At 34.7% G+C, this 21,398-nt stretch overlaps 1 protein-coding gene across 33 annotated transcripts in view; it reads left to right on the top strand.

The window, feature by feature from the left end:
- The window catches only part of MBNL1 (muscleblind like splicing regulator 1), a 194,536-nt gene extending 173,815 nt beyond the window's left edge, over positions 1–20,721 (top strand). For 9 of the 33 annotated variants that reach the window (XM_033088429.1, XM_033088611.1, XM_033088597.1 and 6 more), the window contains 6 exons: positions 1,021–1,074; positions 1,978–2,131; positions 10,071–10,106; positions 10,803–10,897; positions 13,947–14,021; positions 17,302–20,721. In XM_033088429.1, the coding sequence (XP_032944320.1) occupies positions 1,021–1,074; positions 1,978–2,131; positions 10,071–10,106; positions 10,803–10,897; positions 13,947–14,003 (396 nt within the window). In that variant the 3' untranslated portion in view covers positions 14,004–14,021; positions 17,302–20,721. Of the gene's footprint in view, positions 1–1,020; positions 1,075–1,977; positions 2,132–10,070; positions 10,107–10,802; positions 10,898–12,784; positions 12,849–13,946; positions 14,022–17,301 lie in introns of all 33 variants that reach the window. The other 24 variants (XM_033088451.1, XM_033088528.1, XM_033088643.1 and 21 more) reach the window with 10 other exon arrangements.
- Positions 20,722–21,398: the final 677 nt, after the last annotated feature.

Raw genomic sequence — 21,398 nt, 5'->3', positions numbered from 1 at the left:
CATAATGAAGTTACCATTCACAGAAGTGAGGGTAACTCCTCAAATGTTTCAGATTGCTTCTATTTTTGGCCTAATTCTTAATATTCTGTCTTATTCTAGACGTAGGGTTTCTAAAATTTCTGCTTTGTAAGGAACACCTGTCTCCTTTTCAATGTAACGATATTGCCATTTTCGGTCCTCTTATTTCTGTGTGCCATTTAATCAGCCATTGTGCTCCTCTGGTGTGTTCTTTTGCACATCAAGGCTCTTCTTTACATACATCTTGCTTTTAACAGTAACATAATCTGAAACTATTTAGAGGAATTGCTTCGACAAAATTGTTTTGAGAATTAGCTGCAAGATTTTGAGTAGTATGCTATCTAGATCGTCTTAAATAATATTGTGGCATAAACATAATTGTAAAACAAGAGAAGCTTGACATGCCATTATCTAGAAAGAGAAAGATAGCAGTACTCAGGAGATAGAAATTGGATAATTTAGAATAGATACTAAACTATAGTCTTAAGGTAAATTTTAATGTGATCTAATAGCTGATTTTAATGAGTCCATTCTTTGTTCTTTGCTTAGCTGTTTTAATGTCCTTTTCTTACATAAATATGACTTAATCATTAAAGATATTCATAAAAAAACACTGTGGTATTTCATAGCACAGTAAAATAATCATGAGAGAGGTCTTTTCTGTGTTTGTTTATGGATACTTGAGCAAAAATACAGAAGGCTGACTCTCTCCTCCTCTCTTCCTTTCACTCTTTTTTTTTTCTGTTAGAGTATCTTGTTTGTAATTAACTACAAAGAGGAGTTATCCTCCCAATAACAACTCAGTAGTGCCTTTATTGTGCATGCTTAGTCTTGTTATTCGTTGTATATGGCATTCCGATGATTTGTTTTTTTATTTGTTTTTTCTCACCTACCCAAAAATGCACTGCTGCCCCCATGATGCACCTCTGCTTGCTGTTTATGTTAATGCGCTTGAACCCCACTGGCCCATTGCCATCATGTGCTCGCTGCCTGCTAATTAAGACTCAGTCGGCTGTCAAATCACTGAAGCGACCCCTCGAGGCAACCTTTGACCTGGTACTATGACCTTTCACCTTTTAGCTTGGCATGTAGCTTTGTTGTAGATACAAGTTTGTTGTTTTTTGTTTTTGTTTTTTTTTTTTTAATCAATTTAAAAATATATATTCCTTTTTCGGTTATAAAGTTGTAAAGTACAATGCAAAACTGAGTGTGGTTTCCTGACAAAATTAGTGGAAAGACTTATAATATAAGTACCTGGATAAATATCATACAGCGAAAGATTCTGAAAACCCAGCAGCCCACATTCAGTTTAACTACATTGTAGAACTGTCTAATGAAATACTTTGAAGATATTAAAAAATGTATTTTTGACTATATTTTTATGTACCTATTTGATTAGCATGGCTTTAGTGATAGAATTATTTACTTTTTTTATATTTATAGTTCAGTGTTTAAGGAAAAAAACTTGCATGCTCTGGGACATTTGCATGTCTAGGTAGATCTAGGGGGAGGAGTAGAGTGGGATTCATTTTTATTTTACCTGTTTCAGTCACTCTGTACAATTAACTATTAACATTGCTTATACTTGTCAATCCTCATGGAGCTCACAGTGCAGCTTTTCTTCTTTTCCCAAACAGTGGCTTCTCAGAGAAAGCCGGAAGCATTATGAGACTTAAAACACTGTAACACATTGTAACATGTGCTCTTGTACTAGTGTTTTGTGGTTTTTTTGTTTTTGTTTTTGTTTTTTTTGACAAAATATAATGCTTCTTTTAAAGCTTTTATCTTGCCTTTGTTTTAATTTTTTTTCTTTATTAGAGCCCCTCCCCCCCTTGGGTAGTTAAATGCTCTGCTGCTTGCTTGCTCATGCTTCCTAACAATTTTTGCCTTCGACTGATTTTTCTTTTTTCTTTTTCTCTTTTTACTGGTATTTGTTTTTTATACTCATTCACTAAACAGGGAATTCCTCAAGCTGTACTTCCCCCATTACCAAAGAGGCCTGCTCTTGAAAAAACCAACGGTGCCACCGCAGTCTTTAACACTGGTATTTTCCAATACCAACAGGCTCTAGCCAACATGCAGTTACAACAGCATACAGCGTTTCTCCCACCAGGTAAGAGATTTGACTTTGTTCATAAATGAATCTGACAATCCACATAGAGTCCTACTGGTAGAGCAGATGAACCAACCATGCCCTCAATTTGTTGTTAGTCATAACTAAGGTGGAAGGTAAGGTGATCAACAGTGGAAACTTATCTGAGGTATCTCATGTGATTTTCCTTAAAAAACTAAGAATTTTAGCTTCAAGAAACATGGATTAGAGATCAGTGATGTTTTATATATTTGTTTTTGTTTGTGTAGTTTGGAATTGAAATATAGTTCTCTTCCTTTTCTTTCCTCAACACTGTTATATGTCTGTCAAGCTACTTTATGACACTTTTGTGCTGTAAGACCCCTTTGCCTTCACGATTCCATAGAGTTCATTTCAATTATGTGAAATGACACCTTCTGTTTTGATGTTTATTTTTCAGCCTTTTTGTTTTCAAGGTGGAGAATAAAAAAACTGACTCTGTTCTAGAGCTCTTAAAAAGTGCTCTTATCAGTACCAAAAAGGACATTGCTTAAAATCATTATTGCTCCTAAGCTAATATTGAAATAGCCCTAAATGCCCAGTGAACTTTGTATTTATTATTGACTTATACATTTATGGTTTCACTTGATTTCAACTTATGTATAAACATACTCTAGAACTATCCACAAGGGTATAAACATTTTAAAACACAAACTAATCATCCCCTGGATAACCTGGAAATTTATTTTAGTTCACTCTTCATTTACTTCACAAAAATACATATTAAACTCCTTGTAATCTGAAATTCAGTTAACCAGAGACCAATCCCATTTTCCTCTTTATCTCTTAACCTTTTCTAAAAAAAAAATCCCATGGGTTCTGAGATTTATTTAATAAAATAATTTTATTAGTTAAATTAATAAATTTTTGACGAGGTGTGTATGTCAAAGATCCAGACGCATTAGTATATTGACAGTATTAACAGTGCATTAGGTTCATAATGCCAGGAGGGAATGTGATCATTTATTTTTGAATAAATGGAAAAAGAATAAATTAGGTTCACATTAGTTTTTATTGCTAAGCACAACTTTTTATACAGTGCATCTTTGAAAACCGGTCATTCATGTTTAGAATATGTAGTAGCATTCAATGAGCTATAAAATTCCGCTAATTTAAATAGCTAGTGTCCTAGGCACTTCGTCTATGTGTACCCATGAAATAGTATCTATCAAGTTGCAGTTTGTCCATTTTCAAATTAAAATTAAATCGTTTTGATCTGATCTGTTTTTGCATCCTGAGTTTTAAAAAAATCATATTTCTGTTATGTTTTATAATATTAAAACTTCTTTCTCAACATTTATAGTTTTCCAAAGATTTCCAACATATATAGTTTTCAAGGAATTAATCTTTTTGCTCTTGTATAAATTTCCATGCCCCTAAATTTATGCTATCTCCAACAAATAATCCATCAGTTTTCCCATAGTCAGGTCACTAGACAAAGTTTCAAGGAATTACAGGTAACTACCATCATCTCTTTGATGAAATTAAAATTATTTTGTCAGTTTATTTCATTGAATAACAGATTACCATTAGAAATGACAGTTTCCCTATTTAAAATCTAAAAATAACAAATCTGACTTCTTCCATATATTTAAAGAAACCTAAAATAATCAGTATTCAAATAATCAAAAGGTTTTTGCATTAGTTTCTCCAACAATATTCAAATGACTAAAGACTTTTCTAAATAAGCGTCACTATTAATTGTATGATACGCATGACCCTTATTCGTGACATCAATATTGCTCTAGAATGGCTTTTCTTCTGCGGATAGAACAGTGCAAAGAGGATCAAGTCAGAGAAAAAGAATAAACACGTTCATAAATCAGAATCATGCTTATCCCTCTGTTCTAGAAACTAAGGAGTGTTAAATAAAATCTGCCATAATATATTGAAATATGCTGAAAATTTTAAGATATGTTTGCATTTTTATGATGATTATGTATCAGAGATACTCTGTTTTTGATATTTGGAATGAATATGATATGAAATTATTATAATAGTGATATAAAATAACTTATTTGTAACCCAGTTTTAAATGGCTTTAAGCTGCTGGTTAACCTTGATTAACCACATAATCAGAAATAGGTACTGCCTCCATCATGCTTTAAATATATTTTTATTTGTAATATGTGCATGAGTGCACAGAAATTGACCCTATAACATGAAAATGTTAAAATGGACAGCCCATCTCTACTTCTGCTACACCCCTTCGTCAGACAGCCAGAAAGGACAGAAATCTAAAGCAGAAAATGTAAACGGAAATACCTCCGGGACCAGGCAGGAAACATAAACAAGTGAAGCAAGAAATAAATTGGGAGCTGTGGGGTGTGGGAGGCACTGGGGAGCTCAGGACAAATCTAAAGAGGATGGTCAGCATTCAGTCTTAGCCTTTTGTTGCCCCAGAGAAATACCTGCCTGGCAACTTGTACCTGGTGTGCCCTGCACCCACTTTATGGCTCTATTTACTTCATAGTCTATGTGAACCTGGGGTGATTGTGCAAACACTGATGTCCAGTGTTGCCACATCTTATGATTTGTTTCCAGATATTCTGGACATTTGGATGTTCATATCTGATATCTCTCAATTTTTAAATTTTATCAATTTTAATTCAACTTTTAAAAATACCCTTTGAGAAATACAGGAAAACCATCCTACCACAACTTCATATGTAATCTCATATATAATATTATAACTGGGATAAAAGGAAGTTCATTTTCCAAAGTGTAGGGTATTCTGGAGACATATAGCAGAATGCTATGATCAGAGCATCCCATCTGACCACCATATCATAATTTGGAAGGTATATTCTGAAGTCTTTATTGGAACTGAGAGGAAATGGAAGTCATTTATTTTGGACAGTTTCAGAGCCCTATAGTCTGCTTCAATAATAACTTCAGGGATATGTAGGTCTCTTACATTGAAGTTACAGTGAAGCACAGTTGGCTAAATCCTTAGAGCAGGTGACTATGTATACAGACTAGGTTGCTGGCAAAAGATCAGGATTCAGTGGCAGGCCAGCCAGCTAATTTAAGAAAATCTATGTACCATAGCTTTTAAGAACAAAATTGGAGTTATATAGCATCTCATCTAACCATCTATCCATCATCCATTCATGTATCCGTCCATCCGTTTATCCATCCATCCTTCCAACCACCTATCTATCCTTCACTCTCTCTCTCCCTCCCTCCTCCTTCCTCTCTCCCTCCCTCTATTCTTTCCTGTTTTCCATCCACCCACCCACAAACCTATCCATCCATCCACCCACCCACCCATCCACCCATCCATCTTGCCATTCATTCAGTCCACAAACATTTATGCCACATGTTATACCAATATTTATACTAGAGATTGCAACCTTAAGATGCAAGGGCTAAATCTAGAATCCAGAAATATTTGTTGAAGAATGTATAAATAAGAACAAAATGTAAATCTTTTAGAAAGTGTACATATTCTCTAGTTCCAAGTCCCAGAACTCCGTTTTGCCTAGGCCAAGTTTCACACAGTTTGTTTAAAAGAGCCACCTTTTACTCGTGCTTGCTCTGTGCCATGCTGCACTGGGTGCTTTATATACAAATCTCATTTTTTCTCACAACAACCCCAAAAGTTTGGCATTAGTATTCTCATTTTACTAATAGTAATTTGGGGCCTAGAGAGGTCCAGTGATTTGCCCCAAGTTACACAGCTTATGAGGTTTAGATAAAATATGAACTTGAGTCAGTTGGGCATGGGTCAGTCTCGCAATATCTGTGAGCTCTTTACATGACGACCTAAAAAAGAATTTGGGAAAATAGGACAAATGGAACTAGCCCTTACTGATCACCTAATTCTGTGACTGGTGTTTCACACCCTATATCTCAGTTAAAGATAAATACAAATATTAAATTATGTTCACATTGAAGTTGTGTTTTTTTTAATTTTAGACATATACTTCAAGACCAAATTGATTATTTGCACAGGTTATGCATAATCTAGGGTCTACTTACGTTGTAAGTATGAATTTCACCCCCAAACGTAGGATGTGTAAGAAATTTCACTTTTACACCCACATCAGTTTACATTCCTGACTTATATTAAGTCCCACTCTAAACTCTAACCTCACTCCTGGTTGGACAGAAATATTAAGTATTACTGGGATTCCAGGACCCTATCCTCACATTTCCTCCTCCTCAAAGGTCCTGTGCAGTCCAGTAGCCTCAGGCAACTCCTTCTTTCACCTTCAGTCTGCACTGGTCACTGCTGATGTAATCACTGTCCGTGTTTACAAGGGTTCTTGAACGCCGGTACCCGCCGGTACCCCAGGGTCTATATGCCTACCTTGGTTCCAGGCATCCTTGGCTAAGACTCCCAGCCTCCCACGGAGCCCATTCCCTTGAAAACCTGCTGCCTGCTGGGCTGTTGGGCAAGGACAGGATACCTGCCTACCCATCATGGACCCTGCAGACAGCCCTCTCCCTCAGTCTGGAATCGTTTTTTTTTTAAGATTTAATAACCCTTTTCAGATTCTTTGCTTTATTTTTTTATGAGTTTCAGGTGTACAAAACAAGGTAATAGTTAGACATTTACACCTCTCACAAAGCGATAAACCCCCTCCCCCAATCTACTACCCCTCTGACATCATATACAGCTGTTACAATACCATTGACACTATTCCTTATGCTGAACTGTCACAGGATGTGGAGTTCAATCTTGAATTTTTCTTTCTGCTCTCCCTCACCACTTTTGCCTCCCTGCCAGCCTCAGAAGCACACCTCTGTTTCCTTCTCTAAGCATATTGCCCTCAATCAGGGTAGGCTTATGATTTAAAAAGATCGAAAAATAAGTTTGCTTCAAGCAACTTCAGCTTTGGCTTGTGCATGGCAACTCTAACTGATAACAGGAAACAAAAGACCAGGAAACTTTCTCACAGGGGTAGAGGAGAAGGGAATACTCAAGGGTTTAGGGTTGTTTTTACAGAAAGAAAATAAAGATTGTTCAGCTTTTCACTTTTATTGTAAGTAATGAGATTAATGCAAGCGGTTTACTTGAAACTTAGCATAGTGATTATAAATCAGGCTTGGAAGTTTACATCCAGTTCTACCACAAATTATAATCTCTCTATACATTCGTATTTTTCCATCTGTAAAATGGAGATAATAATGGATTTTATAGGGTTATGTTTGAATGAGTTTTAAACATAATATGATAGCACATTCTCTCAACACACTTTTCCAGGCAGATCTAAGAGTTTAGAATAATGCCTGAAACATAGGAAGCTCTAAGTTGTATTTGTTATTTCTTGAATTTAATAATGCAATAAAATAGAATTCAGTAGATTGAATAGAAACAGGAATAAATTATATGAAGCCGCAGCTCTTTGAATATCAATTTTGAGAATAATTCAATTGTGAACTTTTAGTCCTAAATGATGTAAGTTATTTTTAGAAGACCTTAAGTCAGCTTTATACTTCTGATAATAATATACCTAAATAGGCTTGAATTATCACATCTAAATTTGAAACTCCAACCAAATCTCCCTTGTAATTCTTTTTCTCTTCGCCTTGAAGTAATTTTGACTATGCCTACATCTCATTTGTAAATTTTTTTTCTACGTCTTCATACAGAACGATTAAAAAATTTAATTTAAAAAGTCATGTAATTAAAGTAATGCATTTCTCAGAAACACACCATTCTGCTATGCAAATATCTCCATAGGGAAAATTTAACATTAACAAATACATTCACTTAAATCGGCTGAAAATTGAAAAAAATTTAATTGGCTACTCGTGAATCATTATTAATAAATCGGCCCATGTGATATAAAGATCGATATTATGTTCATTTCAAAAGTGATTTTTGTTTTTGGTAAGTGGGTCCTACAGCATTATGTCTTCATATTTGTGAGTTATTGCACCCTGGCTAGTATTTTCATTGCTGCCTTATGTTTATTTGCTGCGAATCCCTCTCAAAACTGTGTGCATTGGTTATAATGGTAATGAGGAAGATAACTCAAACTAAAATTTAAATTACAAAAGCTTTGGGGTTTTAGAAAGATAGGATTAAGTTTAACTCATTTTCAGCATGTGCAGGCTTAATTATGCATGGGATGGAATAGAATAGGCAAATTGCAGCATAATAATAAATAATAAATTGAAAACATATAACCTGTACAATACTTAAACTGGCTTTAATATTCCTAAAATACCACGTTTTTCCTTTTCATTTGTCTCTTCAGCCTCTCTTTTCAAGTCCTCCCCTCTACCATTAGCGGATAATGATTTCTCAAGATCTAGACCCAGCATTACTCTATTAAATTTTGCTTGCTCTACTGTCTCAGATTAACGTCTTTGTTATTTCTGGTTTGTTTTTGTTGTCTTTCACAAGTCTCTGACTTGGTAGCGGTAGCGAAGGACAGAGATCTCCCAGTGTCTTAGATAATGCCTCTTGCTGTAATAGTACTCCACCTGAGAGGAAGCCTCCCTGAGCTCCATTACCAAGTGTAATCACTGATCATTGTGTCCACAGTCTCACTGTGATAACAGACTAATTGCAGCTGTTACAGGGATGCCCGTTAAGTAATCCGTGGTTCTCAATGGCAGCTTTGTTTTGTAGGTCCGTCTTTGACAAGACTCAATTGGCAGATATTTTTCTAAGGAATGTTCATCCCAGATGCTGCTAGTATTTAAATAGGAGGTGCCAAGCTTTAGATAGAAGTATAAAATCATTTGATATTTTAAAATCTGGGAGTCTAAAATAAACTCATAGAAAGAACAGTGGTTTTGTATGTGGAAAAGTGCCCTGTACTTGGTAAAGTAGATTTTTCAATGTTTATATGTTACAGACAGCAGGGACATTATATGTAATATTAATGTAACACCATGGTTGAACAATTGTGAACATCAGTGGTAACACCCTATATGCAACATGTGTATCTTCATTATCTCCCATTCAGGGTTGTGTTTTCTTTTTTTGAAGTCTAATTACCAATTTTTTGTTTGTGAAATTTTGGAGAATATTTACCATTCCAAGAAATCCTGAGGGTCTAAACCAACAATGAAATCTAGTCTGTTTCCCAGATACCTATTGAGTAAACCAGCTTGAAACATAAGAAGTATATCCCCTCTAATTTGTTTGTGAAATTTTGGAGAATATTTACCATTCCAAGAACTCCTGAGGGTCTAAACCAACAATAAAATCTAGTCTGTTTCCCAGATACCTATTGAGTAAACCAGTTTGAAACAGAAGAAAGTATATCCCCTCTAAATGTTCTTCCTACAGTTAAATTCCAAGCTAACGCAGTGCAGAAGTTTCATTTTCTCTTTATACATAATTTATGTCTTGGTATCCCTTCAAATAAAATTCCTGTATGAATGATCACAGCCTCTCCCATGTCTGTGTGATGCTGACACAATGAACAGGAAAATAAAACCAAGGGAATGAAAATGAATGTGTTGGTTTCATTACATTGTTAAGTCAGTTTTGTGCATTGAGTGATTTAGCATTTTAATAATAAGTAATATTTCCAGTTATTTAACATGTGCTCAATATAAAGAAGACGTTAAGGCATTCCTATGTTAAAGTCAGAAAGAGCAAAGCTGCCAGATGGCTAGTAACCAGATTAAAACAAAATTGCAATATTATTTTAAAAGAGTTAAGCAGGTTTAATTTTTTTTCCAAAATACTTTTATTTATAGGCAGCAATTAGGAGAAACAAAGTGTACCAGCACACAGTTAAACTGGCTTTTATTCTTCACTTGAGACTAGTTCTAATTGATCACTGTGCTATTGTATGATTTGATTGTGCTGACAGTTACATGCCACTGTTCCCATAATAACAATTTTTCTTCTTTGTTCAAATGAATTTCCTAATTACACGTGTGATGGGATGTTTTAATTCTTTTCCCTTTTCAAATCCACCTTCCTGTTGCAATGCATGATGGGCAGGCTCAATATTGTGCATGACACCCGCTACAAGTGTTGGTAGGTGCCAGCTTTGTTTCTTGATTATCTTAAACCTATGGTGCACCTCAAAGCCCCTCAAAATCCACTGCTAAGTTTAACTTATATCTATTGGGCAAGTCCATTTCCCTTTTACTAACACCTGTCAATTAAATGTCATTTTCTATTTAATTGACATGGACTCACATAAATGTTTTCTTTACACACAAGTTTCCTTTAGTCACCTTTGGTGGATTTTGATTGGACTATGAGTTCTGGTGTGTAAAAAAAAAAAAAAAAAATCTATCTCATAAAAGTAATATATTGTATATTTTTCTAAATAAGTAAATAAGAAAAATTACTTTCATTCAAACAGATAACTGTATATATGAAGTAAATACCTGTATGTTAACTTAGATTTTGAATGTCTATGAACACTATATAAAATTCTTGTTTTTGACTTAGCAAATTAAGCCTGTTTGTGTCAATTTTCTTGATTTGATGGTAACAAGCTTTTTTTCCCCTTTTTTTTTTTCTCTTTCATCTCCCTGCCCCTTCTCTCCTTGGAATGTTGTCCTGCTTTGCGCTGTGATTGCATGTCACTCGCTGGTGATGATGTCCCGTCACATGGCTTACTGCTGTGATAAATACCATGCCCAATTACCCTTCCATGTTGCCATGGTTTCCATGTTGCCACACTCTTCTGTATGTTTGCTTATATGATTTTCCCTCCGAAAGTTCCCATGGTGCACGGTGCTACGCCAGCCACTGTGTCCGCAGCAACAACATCTGCCACAAGTGTTCCCTTCGCTGCAACAGCCACAGCCAACCAGGTTTGCTAATTTACAGCTTTGTTTCTTACAAACCAACTCTAATAGGGCTCAATCCAACAGCCCTTATGCACGTGGATTTCCCATTGAGGTCAGTGGGAATCGTGTGTATGTGAGGGCTGTAGTGGGTGCTTTAATAGCATGGGGTTTCAAAGATACCTCTTGTTGGCCTACACATTCTCTCTATGACGAGCCGCAGAATGCTTTTTTGCCATTTGTTAAGTGCTCCCGAGTTGTCGCAGCTCCATTTCTAAAGCTACTAAAATGATATTTACACAAGCAATTCTCATTTGGCCTCCAACCAACTATACAGGTATTTCGACCAATCAAAACTGTAGCTAATTTTTAAAAAAATTATTTGTTTTTTTTCAGTCACAGTTGACATTCAAAAAAATGTGGCTAATTTTAAGGTTTTTATTATAAGTATTTGGTATATACAATTTCTCAATTCTTGCCTAAATTCTTAATAAACAGCAAAATATTTACATGTATGACATATGCCACAAATGACTAACTACTCTTGTAAATAGAGTTTGTTGTAAATGTTTTATAGTTTTATTTGTTTGATAAGCAGATTGCATATTCCAAGTAAATTCGTGTCCAAGTTTTGATTCCCGGTGCTTTAAATAGGAAAAAAAAAAACAACCTAAGTGTTTTTATTTCTGTAATTACTCAGCATAAATGTTGGGGAGTTGCGAAGGAAGAAAACACACATTAAATGTGGTAAATCGAGTCATTCTGTGTTCCATACAAGTTTATAGAGTAACAATTACACAGGTTACTTTTAAGTAAAAGGGAACTGTTTCAGAAACTTAAATTTTATGATATACGAGAACGACTAAAAGAAAATGATTATTAAAATATTTAGAAGTTAAAAATTGACATTGATTCAATGAGCATTTTTCTGATGCTATTTAAAATTATGTTCTAAAAATACTGGTTGACTCATAATCAAATTTACGTCAAGTAGGTTTTGGCTTGAATATACAGATATGTTTGTTACGAAAGCAAAGTTCAGTAGGGTTAAGAGCATATGAAAAAATTTAGAGCCAAATCAAATTTCAGATAACCCCCAGGCTGAGGTTAAATGTAGCCCAGTGAATGTCAAAAGAACCAGTATCAGATGGGAATCAACATGTTGTCTCTTGGGAAGAGAAGACCAATCAAGTGCCATCTGAATTTGTAGTTATGGCTGTGAGGAGTGGCCACCCTGGTCTCTACAATACACTCTGTACTGTAGAAGAAGAACTGTAAGCTATTAGTACAGCTATTAAAAACATTCAAAAGCAGTATGCCAAGTGGATGTATCTTGAAGTTTCAGACAGGCTTTAAACATTTCTTGGCAAAGATCCTTAGTTTTTTTGAAGCTTGTCAAAATAGCCCTAGATTTATGCTAACACATCAGACTCATTTACAAGAATGCTAGATTGTGCATATGTGGCGTGTTCATAATCTATGGCAGAAATTTCTTAATGGATTCGATGCAATCCATTTATGGTGTAGATCAATGATGCTCAACTCTCTTGTGTGTACCATGTATGACCATAGAATTGCTGGTGTAAGCAGAACTATAGCAAAGCAAATTTCAACATGCCCTTGGCCACCTGGATTGTAGGGGACACTTTACTTTTTGCATTGTGCTGTGACCATTTCATGCATAATCTTGGGTCTTCATACTGTTTTACAACCAAAAGAAAGACAAGGGAATGGATATATATATACACACATATATTATATCTACATATACATACATATGTATATGCCTACAGTACATTAGCGATGCTGGAAATAGCTGATGCCACAAAATGCAGCCTGCATGCATGCAGAAGTTTATAGCTGGCCCTTCATCTGCATCGATTGGTGTTGAAGGTCCTTGGTATGTTTCGACAGCCCCATCCTTGATGCTTCTACACTGTTGGGTGCAACATCCTGTCCTGCAGCAGCAGGAAAAATGGTATGAGAAGCTTCATTATGCTTGGAGCACATTTTCGTGCCATTTGCCAATGCTGTAAAGTTGTGTAAAGATGTTAGTTGAGAAATGGAAATAAAAGAGAGACATATTAATTTACACTCCAGACTGTGGATTGTAATATGTTGAATTAGTCTAGAACATCTAAATTGAAACAACAAAAACATGCCTTCATGTATGTGATTTCACTATTCTCACATCAACCTTGCCTAAATGGGGTTAGTGCCATTTTATAGATGAGGAAATTTAAGCATGGAGTGATGAAGTGCTTTGCTCAAGGTTACACAACCAGGCAATAGATCACTAGTGTTAGAGCCCGTGCTTTCAGTCCTCTGATAGTCTTAATCTGTTGTGCTGCCTCCCCCAGGTTAGCAGCTATAATTCTGGGTTGGAGGAGAATCAGGCCACAAATTGGCTTTGGGAACTATTGAAATAAGTCACCTCTCTATTGGTTTCTTACTGTATTTTCTCTCAAGTTTTTAAGTTCTCTTGCCCATTTAAAATACAATAAAATGTGCAATCAGGATTCAGAAATAATATTGTGACATAAACTTGTGCCCTAATCCAGTTCTTTTGAAATACTCTTCTATAAGTCCACACCTGGTATTTTAAATTGGAAAAAAAAGTTACACACCATAAGTTGAACAAAAATGTGAGAAATTGGTTGCACAAAAATAGGCAAGACATTTCCTATTTTGATTTCTGGATTCCTGAATAACTGAAACCACAGGTGTGTGGGTGTGTGTGTGTGTGTATGTGTGCGCGCACACGCGCGCGTGTGTAGGCCAACAAAAAGGACTTCTTTCAATTATTGCTCTGCATGAAATTTTGATAGTTTTACTTCCCTTACTTCCTAAAAACCAATAACATTTATAGAATGGTATTTAACACAAAGATTAAAAAAATGAGTTGCTACTTTGGCATTAAGTTTACATTAACTTATTGTTATGTTGACCAGATAAGGACTGTCACCTCACAGCTGAATTTCACTTTTCTTAAAAAACTTAATATTAAAATGTTTTCATGTCTTGGTTGTTGGCTTGCTCGCATGGATCATTCATTAAATAATCTTTTATTTGCTAGATACCCATAATATCTGCCGAACATCTGACTAGCCACAAGTATGTTACCCAGATGTAGAATTTTCATCACTAAACAGTAAGTTTATTATGTAATACATAGTATATATTCGTGGTGGTTTCTTAAGATAATAATTGTGTAATGCGCTTAAGAAAATTTTTGCAAATTTCTGAGAAAATATATAGAGTTCACATTTTTTATCTTAGATGGGTTATGAGGGATTCTATCATAAAATTTTGTAATAGATATGTTAATATCACTTAAATATATATAATACTTAGGGAAAATAAATTTTGTTTTTATTTCATATTAGAAATAAACACAAGCATGAAAGAAAAATATGATTTAAAACTAAATAGAAGGAGTAGATGAGGGACTGACAAACTGTTTCTTAAAAGACCAGATAGTAAATATTTTTGGTTATGTGGGCCATATGACTTCTGTTGCCACACTTTTCTGTTACAGCTACTCAACTCTGCCATTGTAGCATGAAAGCAGCCAGAAACCATATGTAAATGAAAGGGTGTGGCTGTGTTCCAATAAAACTTTATTTGCAAAAAATAGGCACCAGGCCAGATTTGGCTCACAGGCAGTAGTTTTCTAATCCCTATTGTGGATCATCATTTATTTTATTTTTTAATATTTTTTTAAAATCCTAAATGAGAACATATACCCACATCACCTCATGCTTCACCACCCACAGGGTCATTAGAATGTAGATTCTAAGTTTATAAATAAGTGTATACACACACTCACATACACACACTCATATACAAAAATGTATACATTTTTTTTGGCACCCTAGTACATGCATACACATAACATCTACATATCCAAATGAACTTTAGGTACTTTGAAAGTGTTATCTCGGACAATCATATAATTCTGAAAATGTTGCCATTGTTCAAAAATAGTTTAAAGGTCTTGTGGTTTACCTTCAGACACATTCACTTGCCAAGGTGGCCATTTTTCATCCTTAGAGCATATATTTTATTCAGTATGCATGCATCCACATTATCGTATGTGCTCAGAAGTATTATATTAGGGAATTGTTTTTATATTTTAAAAGAGCCACAACACTTAAAACTGAATCTGGTGCATAAGATGAGTGATCATTCTTTGTTGCTTTCTTTCATTCATTCATCTCTTCATTAACACATTTACGACTGACATTTTGGTGCTACTATGTATTAGCTACCATGTCAGTGAGGGAAAGGTGAACACACAATGAGATAAAAATGTAAATTTCAGCATGCTATATTAAAATAAAAGAGGTTTGAACAAATTTCTCTTGGAGCAAAGGTGAAGGTGTCCCAACAGAGTCCGAAAATTAGTGAATTTGGACAATGAAGGTTGTTATAGAAAGAAGGGAGGAGTATGGGCTTTATAGAAGAACAATGTGTCGAGTCAGGAGATGGTGGCAGAGAACCAGTTCAGAGGCCCTTGTGATAATAACCTATAACAAGAGCTGGACAAAGGTCGAGACCATGCAGAAGAGGATAAACAAAATTTGATAGCCATTTAGGAAAGAAATGATAAACTGTCTACCAAAGACATGTTACCATCATGAATTAAATGACTGAAAATTATGTTTATTTCATATAAGCGTTCTCTAAGCAGTTCTGATAATAACATTCATTATTCTGAACAATAGCTACACTTTTTTTTTTAAGATTTTTTTTTTTTAATTGGGGAAGAGGAACAGTTCTTTATTGGGGAACAGTGTGTACTTCCAGGACTTTTTTTTCCAAGTCAAGTTGTTGTCTTTTCAGTCTTAGTTGTGGAGAGGGCAGCTCAGTTCCAGGTCAAGTTGCCATTGCTAGTTGCAGGGGGCGCAGCCCACCATCCCTTGCGGGACTCAAGGAATCGAACTGGCAACCTTGTGGTTGAGAGGACGCACTCCAATCAACTGAGCCACCCGGGAGCTCAGTGGCAGCTCAGCTCAAGGTGCCGTGTTCAATCTTAGTTGCAGGGGGCGCAGCCCACCATCCCTTGCGGGACTCGAGGAATTGAACTGGCAACCTTGTGGTTGAGAGCCCACTGGCCCATGTGGGAATCGAACCGGCGGCCTTCAGAGTTAGGAGTACAGAGCTCTAACCGCCTGAGCCACCAGGCTGGCCCCAATAGCTACATTTTTTAATAAGCACATTGCTTTGTAGTATGTAGGTTTGGAAGAAGAGTTCTGTTGACATATTAAAAAAATCTGTTCCAAGCTTTAATAGTCAATTGAGTATGATTGGTATTATGTATACATAACTGGATTCTATTTCTTAGCAGTAATCCACATTGAAAAAAATGATACCAAGTGGCTGTAAGTCCAGCAATTAGCTAACCAGTGGATTTGTTTGTGTCAAAACTTAGGCTTATAATGTTGTGTTTTTATAACAAATGATTGGTCATTTTCACGAGGAGTTGCAATAGTTCAACTGGTTAGTGAGTGCAGCAAAATGGTGGTTTTTTAAATAATCAAGGTGGTATTATAAAGTATACGTTTCATATGTAAAGTTTCTCTGAGGAGAACAAATTTCATATAAAAACTGGAACTACTTACAAGTACAATATAATATCTATTCAATCTTAATTCATCAGGAGCATAAGGAATGATGTTTATTTTTCTTGGCTTTAGGGAAAAAAAAATCACCCCAAAATTTAAATTATCCAAAACGGTCATTTTTTTTTTCAAACACATGCTGTGCTAATCAAACACCCAAATACATTAATGCTCCTCGACATGTGATGGGGTTATGTCCTGATAACCCATTATAAATTGAAAATACTGTAAGTTGAAAATGCATTTAATACACCTAACCTACCGAACATCACAGCTCAACCTAGCTGGTTTCTACTGAGTGATTATTGTTTCCCCACCATTGTAAGGTCAAAAAATCTTAATTATAACTATTGTGAAGTCTGTGTAGTGAATCATGTTTAATAGGACTTGTTGCATGGATTTTAATTTTGTAGGCCAGATCATTCCTCTTGAAACCTATGAAACTTTAGAGGGGAAGTAAAGTGAGTTTAAATTCTGCCCCACAATGATAGTGCTAAAAAAGAGCTCTACTGTATTATGCCCCTTGTTTCTGCACATTTATTTTACACTCTTAGCTTAGTGTTGGGTGATACTTGAGCAGAGTGTACAGTTTCATTAAGCTCTGCATGTCACCGTATTCTCTTAGAGTTGATAAACAAATTTAGATCGATTTGTACTTGTAAAGTGTTTTTTGTTTTTATCTGAAGGCATAATGTCATACATTTCACACTTGAAATCAAGAAATACAATTTTCATATTAAATATATACTAGAAACTGCTTTTAAATATTGTCTCTTTTAACAAATATTATCTCTTTTTCCCTTATAGATCATACTAAAGAGGAAAGGACAGTGTGCTTGGTTAGCGTAAAGGACGAGGTCATTAGCCATATTGTATATACCGTCAAGCAACACACACAAAAACCCCTCAGCCACAAGACATCCACACATTGCATGTTAATCAGAAGAAAAGACAACATGGAAATCCACTGCACACTGTTGCCTATACACTTTGTACATTTAATTGATATTCGTGCTGAGGTGATATTCCTGTCTCAAAGAACGACATCGTCTTTCTTTTCTAGCACAGAGTTATGCATTAAAATATGCATACCTAATTAGTTTCCTGTATATTCATGCCATCTTGAAAAGACAGACTATGGTGTAACCATGATTCTATTATGTATTGGTACGTCTGTAGACCAAGATATAATTTTTTAAAAATAAGTTTATTTCTTTCAAGGTTTACAAATAACAAAGGTGCACCTTGTATTTAAAATTGCCATTATAGATGAGAGTGTGCATGCACAGTCATTTTTGTTTAAGAGTAATATTTTTAATGTAATAGATTGTAAGATGTGGTGAGGGAGGGATCTGACAGAGATGAATGTGCCAAGCAAAACCACAACTGTGTATCTTTTAAAGCACATCATGGCTTTAAGTACCATGTTGTTAAGGATTCTCATGAAGTGCCATAGACTGTACATCAAATTAGAGTATTATTTCTTCAGTGTTATTGTTTTCAGAGCCACATTTTTTTGTTGCTTATTTGCTAGTACTAATCAGTCAAAGGGCACCATTCTTTTTTTTTTTTTTGAAACCAAAGCTGTCTCAGAAATGGCCAATTTAACTTTACAGTAACAATAGACAGCACAACACAAATTCTCTCAATACAGATAAACTCACACATACTGGAGATATATATAATAGATATATATATAAAAATTATTTTAATGCATTGTAGTGTAATATTTATGCATACTATACTGTATAACATGTTATTCAAAAGGGATATGCCATTTCTGAGACACGATAACAAAAAGAAATGTTTGAGGAAATTATTTTGCTTCTATTTATAGCTCTGTCAAAAGTCAAAAGACTATAAATGCTTTGCAAAAATGGTTTCACGTTTGCTTAAACGCTTCATCACAGTCACATTTAAAATAGTGACTCTAAACAAAGAAGAAAGCAGCACTGTCATCAGATGCATGATAAACCAAAATATGAAAATGGGAAATGTCTAATTAACCTAGCAATTGGGTGGGTTAAGTACATGGGTGAATTTTATATGTGATTTGTTTTGTTTTGTTCAGATTAACTGCTTATAGCCTTAGAAAGCCTTTTACAAAATTAAAAAAAAATAGATGTGCATTCAGTTTTTAAGAATGGATTCATCCAAAGGAATTCCTTTTTTGTGGTTTGGATTTTGCAGCTAGTAAAGGATATTTTTGCTCTGTTCAGCAGTTCTAAAAATTGCTGAAGTAGGGGCCAGGTCACTGGTAGTTAGAGTATGGAATGGGAGAAGTGAAAGTTCTGTTATAGAACTTTCCATACTTCCAAGTTTACTGCAAGTTTTTATGCTTGAGAGAGATGCTTTCTAATATAAGACTGATGTGTTGATTTTACTGATTGTACTGTACATCTATTAAAGCCTTAGATTATTACATTACGGGTTGGAACCCATACCAATGTAATTTCAATCGTGTTAAGAGAGTAATGGTGACTTTCACATGTTATTGTAGTTAGTTACATTATAGAATATTACTTATTTTTCTTGTTAAAAATGTAGTTTTTCATTTCCTACATTTATTAAATTTCATTTTCTATTAACAATTGAATACCATTTCAGTTTATAGACTATTGTTTTATTAGATTTTACCGATGAATTTTTCAAAATATAAAAAAAAATTAAAGTAGTTTTTCCTTCATAACATACTCAGTTTTGAATTACATGTAGTGTCATATGAATATTCGTATTATTGTTAACTAAATGATTTATATTTTACTGATTTAATATTAAAGTGTAAGAATGTCAGTCATTGTTAGTTCTTGTCTAGTTTTCATTAAAAGAACAAAGATCTTTTATATGGATATCTTATAAATATATAATCATTGCTAAGTAAGAAGTTAAGTTGTTGCTATGGCAACAATCCTGGCAGACAATTGAGTAATATTTTGATGATTTATTTTGTTTGTAATTAGTTATTATAAGAAGATCTAGATCCTAGATATTAGAATAAAATTTATTTTCTACTGTATCCATTTCAAATGTTAAAGTATTGTTTAATATTTTTGAAATATCCCTGAATATCAGGCCTTGTTATAAATAAGCTGCATAATCAATAAATAGAACAAGGGACTTTTTGTTGATAATCCAAATACTCAAAGTTTACGTAATGAGAATTATAGCGTGTGTGCAAACTCTTGAGGGTTGATTATGCTGCAGTTTAGCATGTTGGAACGTCTAGAGAGAAGGTTGACTTTTTGCACTTCTGTATATAGTCAAAAGAGAGAAACCTGTATAATAGTAAGATCTTATTTTGAATAAAAACGTCTATAATTACAAGGAGTTTTGTTAAGGCTAATAAAATGACAGACTGAGCAAAATTGCTTTTGCAAAAGTGGCACAGAGTTAGCACTCCATACCCCTTGAAACATGTTGCTTTGCTTTTTGTGAACAGCTTGTAGTTTGCCAGGATTTTTTCAGCTGGAAAGATATGCCATCCTTCCGAGATCTCATGACTGACAAAAACTCCATTGGGCCAAATCTGCCTGAAGATCATTACCAAAAATAGCAGGTACTTCAACCATTAAGGTGAAATCATGGATCAAATATTCCTTACATTTTTCAAAACTACTGCATGTTTAAAACGTCAACAAAAAAAAAAAAAGGAGAGAGAGAACTATACTAAGGACATATATTATTCAAATCAGTTTCTGCCAATTTCAGTGGTTTATTGTTCACACACACACAAAAGTCTTCAAAACAAGTATTGACTTTCACAAAATTTAAACCATAAACAGGCAAACCAAACAGCACACCGTAGCTATAGTTGTTATGTGATTGTTTTTTAATTGCTGTAGGATCCTGTTCTTTCAGCAGGTGAAAAAAAATAAAACAGTTCAAAAATTTCACGGTTTTAATTTTCAACTCAGAAGCACTCAAAAAAGCAAATGTGATATTAGGGCACTTGTTTAATGAAATCATGTAACCAGCCTTCACTCTAGCTGGTTATAAAGTTGCACTTATCAGCAACCCTACCGCTTTCATCTGCTGAAAGGACAGATGTGCTTGGTTTTACTATTATGTAATCACAACTTACTTTCTGCTTGTAGTTGCTTAAAATTATGTATTTTGTCTTGGGCTGCAATTTGTTTTATGCTTATTTTATTATTACTGCAGTAGTTGACTTTGCTGTATGGAAAAATAAAGTGAAATTGCCCTAATAAAACTTCTCTTTCTTAAGTATATTTGTGTATCTGAGATTGAAGAGTAAATTATTTTTGCGCCTTTCGAGTATTCATGCATGCCTGCCATTACAAACATATTGATACGAAAATTCATTGTCTGGTTTTAACTGTTTGCAAGTAAGGCATTCACTATTTTCCTCACTAAGTATCCTTTGATACAAAGTATGAGAATGTGAATCTGATATACTGTCACAATCCTATGCCCATTTTTTTCTGAAAAATCTTGCCCTACCCTCCCCTTACAGTTTAAGTGCTGTTTGATACGATTTTAGGTGTAGGAGGAAAACTGTAAGGAAAAAAAAAGACATTCTCTTATCAATTCTAGATCACTGTCTTTCTATTAAAGAATGTTATTTGTCTGACTGCCCCAGGAGACTAAAAATCAGGCAATATAAGAGAATATTTCCATAAAGAAATAAAGATGACACTTGATTCAGAGGGATAAAAGAGTTTACATACACATACACAGCTGAGCTAGGCTGTGACATAACTCACGCCTGACGGTGTGTGTGTGTGTGTGTGTGTGAATTTTTAAATGGTGAATTAAATACGTGGTTGAAGTGAGGCCTGGTTTCCCAGATGGCTTTGCATTTTGCAGTTTCCACAGATAGCCAGTGAAGGCCAAAGTTCCATTGTGAAGAAGTTTGCTCCTTTAATCGCTTAGTGCTGCTACTC

This window comes from Rhinolophus ferrumequinum, chromosome 2 (assembly GCF_004115265.2).
Source record: "Rhinolophus ferrumequinum isolate MPI-CBG mRhiFer1 chromosome 2, mRhiFer1_v1.p, whole genome shotgun sequence".
NCBI lineage: Eukaryota > Metazoa > Chordata > Mammalia > Chiroptera > Rhinolophidae > Rhinolophus > Rhinolophus ferrumequinum.
Note: the sequence above shows the minus strand (reverse complement) of the source record. Positions and strands in the feature narration are given on the sequence as shown.